At 32.3% G+C, this 14,243-nt stretch overlaps 2 protein-coding genes across 3 annotated transcripts in view; both read right to left on the bottom strand.

Moving 5' to 3' along the window:
- LOC134267870 (interferon alpha-inducible protein 27-like protein 2A) overlaps positions 1 to 14,243 on the bottom strand; it is a 68,881-nt gene that overhangs the window by 37,434 nt on the left and 17,204 nt on the right. The window lies entirely within an intron of this gene.
- LOC134267861 (uncharacterized) lies at positions 8,156 to 13,747 on the bottom strand. 2 transcript variants are annotated; one of them, XM_062750070.1, is made up of 5 exons: positions 13,606 to 13,747; positions 13,376 to 13,430; positions 12,851 to 12,920; positions 10,943 to 11,148; positions 8,156 to 8,720 (listed from the first exon to the last, which is right to left on the bottom strand). In XM_062750070.1, exons 2-5 carry the CDS (start codon positions 13,425 to 13,427, stop codon positions 8,389 to 8,391), a joined length of 660 nt encoding a protein of 219 aa, XP_062606054.1. In that variant the 5' UTR covers positions 13,428 to 13,430; positions 13,606 to 13,747; the 3' UTR covers positions 8,156 to 8,388. The 2 variants fall into 2 exon arrangements, with proteins under 2 accessions (XP_062606054.1, XP_062606055.1); XM_062750071.1 differs by having other exon boundaries at positions 13,611 to 13,654.

The following is a 14,243-nucleotide window of genomic DNA, read 5'->3' as shown; positions in this document are numbered from 1 at the left end:
AAATCAGCAAAAGGGATCCTCCAAATGAGGAATATTCACGAATGGCGACGTTAGTGTATTCCACATTTTCTATCCAAACATGGTACCCCGCCTCGACTTCCAGGATGACCGTGTTTGAACCGGTATGGTAATAGCTTCCAGCACTGTCACCAGAGAGTATCCGCCCTTTCATCTTATTATTAATTTTGAGTGCGATATCACAGTGAGGACTTCTGGCGTAGAAGCATTGCATCGTCCAATAAAACAGGTATAGACCATGAACAGGTGCGATGAAGATTCCATCAGTTGGGTTATAGTGGTTCCCTAAGTTGGTAATACGTTTTCAAACTTCAGAATGTATCCAGTACTGATGCCATTCTGATCGCTACTGGATCTAGCACAGAAAGCTATTGGTGTATTATTGAAAATAGGAATACCTTAAAAAAGAAAATCTCAATAAAAGGCAAGTACTTTTATGTATTAACCTACATTAGCGTCAGAGAAAGGTTTCAAGTGAATTTTTTGTTATGGCAACTTACCCCTCCTTTGTTGCTGCCTAAGTTAATATTGTCCTTCCACGTTAGAATTCTTCCTACAGTTCTCTACAGCAAAGACAGCCTAACGGACAGGTCCAAGTCAGCGTCTGTTGCATTAGTGGACATTTGACCACACATTACACTGAAGTAAATAGACAAGATATAAAGTTAAAAATTGAGATACATCTTGCTTGATTTTAATCAAGATTGTGCTTGATAAAAGGAAGCAAATCTTTATTTATACCGTTTGTTAAGGATGAAAATATTAGCTTAAAAGAAGACAATTGGTTAAAAAATATGTCCGCATAACTAACGCCCTTAAAAACGTTTTGCTTTCTTTGCTTTGTATGTTAAAGCTCCCAACGGTATCCTTTACATTCTAAAATGTGAATAAATATTTTCATGTTTTCCCCATTTTTATACAAATTATGAAATACAATTCAAAAGTGTACGTTTTTTATTTACACATTAATGCGTTAATGTTTTTTTTTTCTTTTATCAAAATAAGTTCACTGTTTCAAGCCTGAGTTATCATTCTGAGAGCAATCACTAAAGGGACCAGAGGTATTAACCAGGAGTGTGGGACTAGTGAAAATTATGAACGGGCTTGTTTTTTTTTTGGGGGGGGGGCATTCAATAAGGTGGGATGCGCCTTTTTTCAAGTGAGATATCACGTTAGTCATAATGACATAAGGCTCACAGAGGATATGACAATATCAGTATTAATTCATATTCCTGAAACAACCCCCTAGGTCATAAATTTTATATACATATGTTTCATATTTACAAATTTTCCAGATATTATTCAATAAATTGGACTTAGAAAGTGTCTAAATTAATTGCTAATAATAATGGATAATCCTGTATAAAAAATTAGATTGTCGATAGAATAAATGAAACTGAATGAAGCTTTCACTAGTCGTTAGTCTCGATATCATCTATATTATATTAAAAGTAATTTATATAGGCACTTTTATTTTTGAGATGGATAAAAAACAAATTCTACAATTGCAGTATACGTAGAATCTATTTGAAATAAAAAAAAAATCACTATTACAAAGGAAAAAAAGATTATTTTAAAACTATTCATTTTTTTTTTAATTTGGCATTTTTTATTAATTTTTTGAAATTAACTTATATGAGAACAAGATAACTATTAAAATATAAAAACGTGTCATGAATACATATCACAAGTGTACATTTAGCTTGCTCAAGTTACTTCCTTGTAGTTGATATTGTACCTCCAAAGCAAGACCCGATAACAAGAAAAATAAGATTTAAAGATTTCCTTGCGGTGTTAAATTCAAATTGATGAAAATAAAATTCAATATAAATGGCTTACATTTTTATATAAAGATTATATAATATGATAATTTTATATAATAGAGAGGTAAGGAATTACCGTCGTGTATTTTTAGAAATTTCATGAAGTACACGTACACGGTTATTTTTAATTTGTCTGTTGAGATTTTTATGACGTGTAACATGTACGTGTAAGCGTTTCTCTGTTTCAACTATTTAGAAAGTTTTTTGTCGTCAGTTTGTAAACAAAACTTGATGAAATTGAAAAATCTGAAAGTAAAAATCCTATATAATGTATAACAATCACATTTTCACTCTTAAATTGGCTAATTTTTATTATTAAAGCACACGTTTTCAATTACGTGTTGTCCCGCCCTGTTTTACACGTGTTTTTTTTGGATATCATATATTACACACATTATATAATATATGATTAATCATATAATATATATTATGATGATATTTTCCTGTTTTATGATTTAAGCAAATAATTTGTTTCGGTAACTATGACAATAAATTCATTCTCATAAAATGACATATCGTACAGTGTAGAAACAGATTACAAATATAATTTTTCATATATGCATGCATGAAAAAAAGTACCGAGAATTAAATTAATAAAGAGCTAACCAGAACAAGCAACTTTCTCAAAGATAATTTTGATAAATTTACACAGTTTTTTCAAATAAATTTAGCGGAGTTTTTGTATTAAAATGTTTATCAAACTTAAACCCATTGGGGTTTAAATATCAATATTTTGATATTAATGATAATCTTGTTTTCTAAAAATGAATAATTACAATTAAAGAAGTAATGAAATTCATCACCGATTTCATTTTTGGAACATAACAATCAAATTTTATTTTCTCTTGGTATATTTTGCCATCTTCTCACTTCAATTAGTACAATTTCTAAACCTACAAAATATTTTCCAGGACTTACAAGGCAAAGATACTAAATATTTTTCTTAACAAATCGAAGTCATATATTGTATAATTAAGGCCTTTAGACGAGTTGAACATTTCACTTTACCACGAATGTTTAAACTGATCATATAGAGAGTTTAAAACCACTTTCTTCAGCCAAAATACATGTACATTAACTGGTTGGCAGTTTTGCTAAAAATATAAGAAAGTCCACATTCATCATTGAGTCAAATGTTGACTGACTTTTTTCATACTTATTGTTAGTCCATTATTAATAGACTAAATTGGCGACGAATTTTTCCGTAAATTTTACGATCATGACAAGGAACACAAGAAAGACAGGGTTCTCCATGAGCTGTTTTACTGTGTAACTCCCGACACAGTAAAATTTTCTCCGACACAGTAACGATTCAAATTTTATGCGTGCGACACAGTAAAAATTTTGTCGACACAGTAAAGATCTGTGATAATTAGAAAATTAAAATATAAATTCTCTGTAGTTGAAAGTTTAAACAAAGAATTCTACCAAAAGGTAGAGCACTTCATTGGGGCTTCACTTTGCAAAATCAATTATATATCTTATATACCCTCGCAGGACTTTATGCATGAAGGAAAAAATTAAAGAGAAATAATTTGTTTTCACACTTCCCTGTAACAGTTAATAGGTAGTTGCATTAAAAATACATTGTATTATTTTTAAAAAGTTGTAAGATATGTCTTTTCCATAGAGTCAAGGCTCTAGAACTATGTTGGCACTGTGAGTCAAACATACATGTAACATCGTACCAAAATCATTTAATTGATGTAAATATAACGTTTTATATTTTTAAGGAACTCTTAAAAAGTATTTAACTATTCTGAAGTTTCTTTTTTTTTGTAATACGGTAATTTGATAAAGAAAAATGACAAAAAATCACGGCAAGTTTACTTTCAAAAATGATATTGAGTACTCGTAGTTCGACTGTATCAACCAGAATTTTCTCTGCTTTTCAAAACATGTGTTTTCACTTTATCAATATGTACGAACATACCATTTGTGTAACGAATTCGCGATATTTCTAAGTGTGTGCATGTATTCTTTTGTAATTATAATGAATAGTGATGCAGTTGCGAATTTGAGCGCGAAAATACCGCAAAATTTTAGTTCTTCGTGTAAACTCTGCAACACAGTAAATTTCCAAATGATGCAGAACCCTGAGAAAGGTATGACTTATCGACAAGGGATAATCACTCTTAATGGCACCTGATCCCACCTCTGATGTTTTGGGGGTCCGTGTTTGCTCTGCTCCTATTTTGTATTGTTTTAGGGACTTTTGATCTTGAAAACTGTTCGTTTTTTCCATATACATGTTTCATTCATTCAGAAAAGATTTGATTAAGTAACACAATTGATCATGTTCTTAATGCCAATGTACGAGGGATTGTCAAAAAGTTCGTGGACGCAGGCTATAAAATTAGTACGGTAACTATAAAGTCTGTGCGCCGTGGCCGTTTAGTTTCATGACTTCCGACAACGTCATTGTATTTCATCGTCCGCTTCTTTTATCTAATACACTTACTTTAATTTGATTCTTTGGAGCTGAGTAAGGACTTAAACCCATCTTGTTTACAGGACTTTACAATGTCATGAACAGTGGCTTTCAATGCAAATGATATTGCAAATGGATTTATAAATTGAGAGAGATCACCGCTTAATTGTGCAAACATTATTTGCCTTTTGGGGTTCAATATCTAAAACACATGATAAACGTTATTTTTTGACGTGATTTATTTTTCAAACCTTGACTTCAAATCGACATTAACTGTTATCCCTTTTCTCTCTGAATCTATTGTGGCATAACAAAAACAAGTACTATGGATGCATATCATTTCTCCATAGCCAGTTTAAACATTTCCTAGGTTTATACCAGTTTTTTCACGGGCAAAACTTTATAGAAAGTTGGAAAAGGAAAAATCACGCGACACACCATACTTCTTAAAATCATTCAACACGATGGATTAAAACCAGCAGACTTTTAAGTAAATCAATAAACAGGGAACTCGGAAATTTTTACTTCTTGTTTTACGTCGACAAAATTGCATTGTTAAAAACTCTCTAATTTCATACACACACATACTCTGAAGTTGACACTGATTTTTAATTCAAATTCATTTTTGTTATTTTTTTAATTGTCTTGTATTCCAACATATTTGAAATTGAAGACTACACTCTGTCGTTTTCACATTCTTCTTCATCCTAGATCTATATAGACCTCGTTTTCACATTCTTCTTCACCCTAGATCTACTAGTATATAGACCTGCAGGACATGTTATAACTGGTGAAGTAAATAATGGGGTCCTTTGGAAAGCCGTAGAGCTCTGTCTAAAGGTCACATCGATATTATATACGGTGGTAAAACCTTTATGTGAAGAAATTTTGTCCTATACTCGGCACTTAGGGCCATTGAGCAGGGACGGATCTTTTGCGTGCCAGCTAATACTGCGACAAGGGGACCTTGGTTTATACAGTCTCATCCAAAAGACCGGTCTTCACGTCCCACAGTGGAATTTGAACCCGCGACGTTAGGTTCAACGCCTTACTTCGCCAATCTATGTAGAGCAGACGCTCGAACCACTGCGCCACGCAGACGACTGATCATCAGTGAGAAACTGAGAATAAAAAACAAAATAGCAACATTTCTGTCAAGTATTAGAACAATATTTGTTTTCATAAATCCATGCTTTAAATGAGGATTTAAAAGTTGAGAGCAATGTCACAAGGGTCTTAAATGAGAACCAATGAAAAACAAAGAATAAAGAGTATATCACCTACTTCAATGTATTGCGACAAAGTATAATTTGAAAAACTTAAGAGGAAAAAAAATCAAAATTTGGAAAACAGTTCGCAGTTCGCAATTCAAAAGTGAACTGCATTCTAGAACGCAGTTCGCAATTCAAAATTTCAACTTAAGCTAGGTGGTTTGAAATATTGAGGATACGGTTCTAGTGATCAGTGACCACTTCTGTGAAGTTCCCTGTCCCACATTTTTTTCACAGAAATGGTAACTGACCACTAGAACCCTACCCCCAAAATTTCAGATCCCGGGACAGGGGACTTCGATGTACCCGAGTCCGATGTTTATTCATATAGCATAATATAGTAGGGCTAGACACTGGAGGGCTATTTTTCGAAAACTAGAGATGTTACCATAGCCATTTTTTCATAGAAGTGGTAACTGACCACTAGAACCATAACCCCAAAATTTCAGACCCCGGGATAGGGAACTTCGATGTCCCCGAGCCCAATGTTTATTCATATAGCATTATACAGTGGAACTAAAAACTGGAGGGCTATTTTTTTCGGAAACTAGAGATGGTACCATCACCAGTTTTTCAAAGAAGTGGTAACTGACCACTAGAACCCTACCCTCAATATTTTAAACCACCTAACTTATGTTGAAATTTTGAATTGCGAACTGAGTTCTAGAATGCAGGAATGCAGTTCATTTTGATTTGCGAATTGCGAACTGCGTTCCAAAATCTGATTGCCCTGAAAAAATTATATTCAATGTATTTAAAATTCAGCTAGTATCAGGTATAAGCTAAGCTTTACCACCCTGCCACCCCCCCTCTTTAATTTCTTTTTCCTTTTTTTTTTTTTTACACAAAAACCTTCTTTCAAAAATTCGTTTTTAAAAAGTATTTTCTTCATTAAATTGTGATATTACACACTGATACTGAATTTATTATTTCAGAGGTCCATAGGCCACAGACTCGACTGTGTATTGTACATATATCATATATACATTTTGAGTACATTGTAGATCGATTCGGGTTTCTTCCCTATATAGATGGAGAGTATACTTAGAAGGAAACTCATTTATGCGGGTTTCATTGTTTTATGACAGCATCTAGTCAATATGATTGCAAATAGAGATTGAAGCCCTAACGAGATAAAAATCTCGGGTATTCAGCAGCCAGGTATCATGATCATTATGATTTTTAATAGATTGAAGTTCTAAGCACGACTGTGCTTAGAACTTCAATCTATTAAAAATCATATCCGAGATGTTTACTTAAACATCTCGGATATCGAGCAGCCAGGTATGACCATGATTCTCTTAACGTAGAACCTACGTCGTTTGACATCATAACTAGTGAATGTGTTTAGCCTGTGCTAGATCCATTATGACGTCATAATTAGTTCAATGTCATTTCCCGTACTTTACAGCTTCAGTATAGAAATGGTAGAAAATACTGCATTTTGTAATTCACAGAATTCAATTTAAAATCATGCCAAAATAATCTTAATTCGATTAATATATTTTTTAATATAATGCTTAATGACTTTATATTTCTTGATTAAGAGAAACCTGTAGTCACCTTTCATTTAATAGATCTTGACCTTAAGTAAGTTGACAAATCCAAGACTATATTGTGTGATGAAATTGCCATGTATACAACTTACGGTAATAATGTAAAAGGTATGTAACTATTCTAAAGGAATGCAAAAATCCTTTTAAAAAATCGTAAGTTGCCAACTAAATAGTGTAATATCTTGATGAAATATGTCTAAGTCAAAGATGTACGTGTTGTAGATTGTGTGTACATTTTGTGATACTGGTGTCTATCACGAAATTATGTGCATTCCTTTTCATAATTATTTGTTACTTATTCATATTCTTGGAGTTTTATTACAATTTCTCTATTAAATATGCATTATGATCTTTCAAAAGTACTATTTTTTATAAACATTTCTAATCTGAGAGTAGCCCCGAACAGTCATTTAATAAGAAAATCCGAGTAAGTGCTAAAAGGTCAAGAATATTAGCATCGGTAAATAACCTATCTCTCATTCGTTAGAGGCGAAAGGTATATATTTTAATTACTTTTTGTAATCATTTGGGTATGTTCTTTATCATATTAAAGATTGAAAACACTTTGACAAAGACTTGTGAAAAATATTTACAAATGTAGGGTGGAAAATTGACTGAAAATAAATAGAGTTCATTTGCCTATAGTTTTGAAATTGTGGACTTATCTTTTATGTCAATTGAACAAAAAAGAATTTGTTCTCGGGAAACATTGTTTAGTACTGCTCAATTAATAAACAATAAAAACAACGATGTTTAAAGAAGTAATTTTGGGATTTTTTTTTTCTTCTTTGCATGACAAGTACCCCTAAAATGACTGAAATTGTGAAGTCGCAATATGTAATTATCATTCCATGTTTAACTGGCTGCAATACATTTAGTAACAAGGATACATGCCATGTGCTTTTAACTGATTAATAAGCAAGTGCTAATTTATCATTATGCAAAGTTTGAAAATCTTGTGACAAAGACTTCTCCGACATTATATAGGTTCTACCTTAATATATGATATCTTAAAATCCTTGTTTCTATTTATAGCCAACAACAAACCCACTTAATAATGAAATTTTAATGAGAAAATAATTGCTTATTAATTTTGAATATGCTTAATTACAGGAAAAGAATATCGACTAATAATTGAATAATAGTGGAGTAAAGAGATTACATAAAGCTATCCATATAAAAGTTTGACAGAATATATAAACGTTAAGTCTGGAATATTGTTTTTTTTATGTGTTGCTACATAAGCTTCTAGGAATGTTGTTAAACTCAACGTCTCGTTCTTCTCTTGATCAGCATCTCATTCTTCTAAAAGAGTTTGTGCGTCTAAATCCAGTACGTGTGCGTCTAAATCCAGTACGTGTACGCCTTAAACCTCGACGACCGAAAATTCGTGCAATACCCCGGAATAATGCACCAATTCCTCTCTTTTTGCGCCCATTAGAGCCACCACACCTGGTGGCCCAGTAGGTCCGCTGGCCTCCTTGAATTTGTTCCTGTCCATTTCGCCAGTTGTTGATTGCGTAGCTGTGCCCTCGATCTGGACCTCCGAAAAGATTAGCTCTGGCGACCCGATCATCTACAATCTGCTGAACCCGTCTTAATTGGCTATCCACATTTCGACCTATTGATTTTCAAAAAAGGTTGTTAAATTAAGATTAAAGCCAAATATGTCAAGAACCAACGAATTTCAAAGTTTAGAGTTCAAGAAAATGTTTCTCTAACACAGTATTTTATGCTCAGGAGTTTTCATAATCCCGAAAAAAACCCCACTTTCTGGAATTTTTAGGGGATGGTATATCATGTCGTGTTACAGATTCTGATTTGAACTTGTTTATGATTGTTTATAATTTTTTTTTAGATCGATCACTGTTTGTTTTCTTCACCTTTTGCATTTTTATTGGCCGCCTTTTCATGGCCATGCTACCTACGCATTGACATAGTCCTGTCAGATGACCAATAAGCCCAAACAAAACATCATCTCAACATGCAAATGAAGGTTTTGTTTGTTTAAATTTTGTTTGTTTACCGCCCCCCTTGAGATCAATTTACATATTTTTATGGAGACGCCACCAGGTATTGACGTTGGAGGGCTGCAAATTTAAACCTATACTCGGCACTCAGAGGCTTTGAGCGGTGGAAAATCTTTTTCCTGTCAACACTGACCTCGATTTATACAGTCGTCTCGTTCAAAGAAACGGAATCCATGTCCCGCAGTGGGATTTGAACACTCGACGTAGGAATGAATTCCTAACTCCGCAACTCTAGAGCAAACACTTTAACCAATCGGATTAAGTGAGGGTATACTCATGCTTGTTAAATGTATGTACTTGTTACCCATCTCATCATTAAAGGATTTCTAGATCTAGACTTAAGCCCTTTCAATTATCTACTTTAAAGTTTACATTTTATTGCTATTGGTAGGTTGATATTAAAATAAATGTTGGAGTTCCTCACTGCAACATCTAGTATATAGTCTTTGAAACCAGGTCTTTCAACGATCTGTTCCTCTATTAGCCGTCTGTTTTTATATTCTTGTGAACTAGCATTTATTCAGAAAAATACATTAACCGTTCATATGTCGACTTGATATACCCCAGTGAACTCGAAAAAGAGAGATCTTCCCAGATCCATTTCATAATTGCATGTTTTTCTGAAGATAAGGGCCAACAAACAAGTAAACCTAATGACAATCGAAATGACTTCAGCTTTTCCATCGTCAACTTTCCTTTGTTTATGTAGTAATACCCTGCTATCATCTTCATATGCTGATTACATCTCCCAGCTTATTCGATACTCAGGGACAAGCTCTGAGAATGATCAATTTACAACCCGAGGCAGGCTACATACAGATAAGTTGCTATGACAAGGATTTCAACAACCAAAAGCATTTTGAAAATTCTATGGTTGGTCATCCTTTTTTTAAGGTTTAGTATATCATGTATATAGCATCGGTGAATTTGATCGTTTTTTTATCACTTCCACGCCAAAACAATTTAAAATATTATTTATAATAAAATTTTCCAAAGTATACCTATTTGATGAGATAATTATTATCACGAAATTAGAGTCCCTTTGATATTTAATTTTTCACCATTGTATAATTTAATAACCATTAAATTGGTTTACCGTTGCTTAAAAAATTACTATTAATTTATTGATAAACACATATTATTTCTGCAATGATTGATTGATTGATTGTATATTGTTTAATGTCCCTCTCGAGAATTTTTCACTCATATGGAGACGCCACCACTTGCCGGTGGAGAGCTGCAAATTTTGTCCTATGCTCGGCACTCAGGGCCATTGAGCAGGGAGGGATCTTTTTCGTGCCAACACCTACTGCAACACGGGACCTTGGTTTATACGGTCTCATCCGAAGGACCGGTCTCCACGTCCCACAGTGGGATTCGAACCCGCGACGTAAGGATTGACTCCTTACTTCGCGACTCTAGAGCAATTTCTGCAATGAAGGTTTTCACTAAAAGTACAGAACTAAGCAGGTGCAATTGTTTAACTTTTTTGATATATTTTTTCTCAAAAATATATCTTTAATTATTTGTTTTCAATTGATACGTTCCATCTGTTGATGAATAATATATCTATAAACTGTAAAAGTTTTAACTTTATACCTCAAAGATTTGAAGCTATTTAAACATAAATTTTGGGACATCTTGACGTTTTGTAAAACACCAAACATATCCGAACTTCCTATATATATATATATATATATATATATATATATATATATATATATATATATATATATATATATATATATATATATATATATATATATATATATATATATATATCCTTTCTCTTTGAAATTTACATCATACGCACCACTTGCTGCTTGGTCTCTATAATAATTAGTGGACTTCCGAATTGCGTCAGTGTATGAAGTTGTTCCATCACCCAACGAGCGCCAGTTTGTTATTCTACCGTCTGGTGATCTGGCGTTGACATAGTTTTGGAAAAGCCCTATATCGCGGAAATACTGCCGGAAAAACTGATCCTCAACTCCATAAAGAGCCCTTTTATATCGAAGTCTACAACAGAAGATTCAAACAACTTTACCGATTGCGAAATGCATTTGTGACTCAGAATATCGAAGCTATATTATAAAAGACGTTAAAAAACAGCTTATATGTGTTTTCTTACGAATAAAAAGAAAATTGAAAAAAAGTTAAATTTGATGCAGAGCATGAAATAATCTACAAAAATATATTACGCATTATGAATTGATTTCACAAGAATTACATCAAAGAAGAAAAGTTACATGTAGAAGAGGTAAAATGAAATATTTTACAAATGCCTTATTTTTCTGTGTATTTCAAATTGTTTAATACTTTAATCGTTAGTGTCAATTGTTTATTATTAATCAAAATACTAGTAAATAAATGGACTGAGATACAACATCGCAATGTGTTATCATCAAAGAACTGCGAACTATAGTATCGTTCTCCCGCCTACATCCAAAACATCAGAGATGAGATCAGGTGCCATGGAAGAGTGACATCACGTGCTGATAATAATGTCGACCAGTGTTGGTATTGTTAAGTGAAAAAAAAAACATTTTAATTTTAACTAGTGTATAAAAAGCTATTTCGTCTTATAACTATTTTACATTTATTTATTATTTTAAGAGTTGCTATTCATTTCCTTTCCGGAAACTATATTATTTTGTTTTTATATACTAAAGTATATATTAAGCACGCTTATAATTGGGAGCGATTCATGTTACAACTTTTATGATTATTGAATAAAAACAAGGAACTGAAACATAATAACAAAATTTTTAATTTAGCATGAGGAATTTTTTTTTTTCGATCTTTTGTTTATTACAATAAAGTATTTTGTCAAGAAGGAATTCTTTCATCAAAGTAATTTCCCCATATGCATATCTAACACAATTATAAATAGATTTGTTGCTGCTGCAGCCCACAACAATGAGTTATTGTTGGTTTAAAAAGGATCTTACGACATTGAAACATATGTCACACCCTCGTACTTTTATGTTAGAAATAATTATGACTGTATATGAATGTTGAATAAACTTGATACCCATTATAACATGCAACAATTTTGATGTGTTTCAATGTCTGAAATTAAATAAAGCATTTTCCTAGTCTTGAAAGCATATATCGATAGTATTAATTCTCACACGAAAGACATATGGAAATACATGTTTATATCCCACAATCACATGTTTTATTCAAAGCAATAAATGTGCGACATTTCAATCTGAAGGAAATTAATTAATATTCTTAAGCAGGCTGTGAAGTTTTCTCTATGTATACGGAGTTTAAATCTCTCATTTTATTCCATATGCAAGACCTTGCTGTACGTATGAACAATTCGTAAAACGAGGTAAATTATTGACAAAGAAATTGATGAAACAAAAACTTCTCGTTTTCATCATTTCGTAAGTTTTATGGTCGATACAATGACCTTATCAACAGATGCAATTGATCACTGAGTCAAATGCTGATTGTTAGGCCCTTATTTACACACACAATTGTCGACGGCTTTTTTTCGTTATTTCCCGATTATGACAAGGAGCACATTGCGGGTGGGACCGGTCAGCAGGGGATGCTCGATCACTTCTGCATGGCACCTGATCCGACCTCTGATATTTCGGTGGTCCGTGTTTGCGCCGCTCCAATTTTCTACCTTCTAATGGACTTTTGATCTTAAATAATGTTCCTGTCTCCATACATTTCATTTATAAATTTATTTTTTGGTTTTTACCTTTCAATACCAATGTGATTTGAATCATCAGATTGTGTAATAGAGTCAGCTTTCTCTGCTTCTTTGTTATCTAAAAGAAAGTATGTGAAAAAGTCATTTCGATTTATTTGACATCGCAATATCTTTATTTTATCAGAGACATGTATGAGGGATAAAGGAATATAATTATTGCAATGAAGCCATGGAGCTTGAATTAAATATTTTCTAATATAGTTTATACAGTGAAAAAACATTTAAAGAAGATAATTTTCCCATATGAGTGAACTTTTCCAGATATTTGAATCAGAATTATTTTGATGAGAAATTGTATACGTAGGAATTCATAAAAATTAAAAAAGGAAGTCCAAGAGTATAAACCAGTGTTTTACAACAGTATTAAACAAAGACCGAGTTACTGAATAAAAAAATTATATAAATAAAAAATACTGAAACCAAATAAAAAACGGAAATACAAAATCAGAAACAAAAATATTAAATCATTTAAGAACAAAAAAAAAAAATACAAATTAAATTTTTAAAAATTACCTGCATTTCCTATGAGAATGAGCACAAGAAAAATACACGCTTTTGATGGCATTTTCTGAAATTTAAAACAAAAAATCATTATTTAATCACGTAGAATTAAAAGCCGTCATTGGCACTGGCTTAGATTAAATATAATTATCTTTTTTAAATAGAATTCTAGAATACTAGTACACATTGAAACAAGCGTGATGAAATTATTGCTATTAAAGAAAAATATATAAATGTCTTACCTTTCATTAAGATGTTGACAACTTTGCGCTTAAATATTTAGAATAAATTTATATTCTTCTCTTGCTTTTAAACGAAAGCACTAGGAAAGAAATAAATGTTGGGATTTCCACTTTTGTATAGCTATTAATGAGTAGGAAAATTTGGATGACAAATAATTGGAAATACTTGTGAACACTTTGAATTATTTAACCTCCTCCAAATCTCTCTCTCTCTCTCTCCCTCTCTCTTCTTTCATGTGTAATAACGCTAATCTCACTTGTCATTCGTGTAATGAGTAACATCATGGATTTAGAAGTATATTTCAGATATGTTCTCATATAGCATAACACAAAATCGCGAAGAAAATTGGGGTCAGTGTGCATCTAACTTAGTTAGGGAAGAATTAGGCTGACATTTTTTTTAAATCAAATTTTTTTTAATGTATTTGTGAGCACGTTTTCTTAATTGAATGTTAAGAAGAATTTAATTGTATTAAAAACAAGTATATTTGAAGCTTAAAGTTCTTACTGAAGTTTCTGAAAAGCTGAAGATTGACATACATAAATGGAGCTAAGGAATTACATCTCTTTGCGTTCGTCGGTTCGTCACAATACATTTAATTATGGTATAATTTTTAATTTTTTTTTCAATCTAAGCG

Source organism: Saccostrea cucullata, unplaced genomic scaffold (assembly GCF_032062105.1).
Source record: "Saccostrea cucullata isolate Sc308-1 unplaced genomic scaffold, CSIRO_AGI_Scuc_v1 ctg541, whole genome shotgun sequence".
NCBI lineage: Eukaryota > Metazoa > Mollusca > Bivalvia > Ostreida > Ostreidae > Saccostrea > Saccostrea cuccullata.
Note: the sequence above shows the minus strand (reverse complement) of the source record. Positions and strands in the feature narration are given on the sequence as shown.

Coding starts and splice junctions, on each gene's coding strand:
- LOC134267861 (XM_062750070.1), bottom strand. CDS start 13,427: ATGCCATCAAAAGCGTGTATTTTTCTTGTGCTCATTCTCATAGGAAAT. Junction 12,921..13,375: donor CATTCTCATAGGAAATGCAG/GTAATTTTTAAA, acceptor ACTTTCTTTTAG/ATAACAAAGAAGCAGAGAAA. Junction 11,149..12,850: donor AATCACATTGGTATTGAAAG/GTAAAAACCAAA, acceptor CTTCTGTTGTAG/ACTTCGATATAAAAGGGCTC.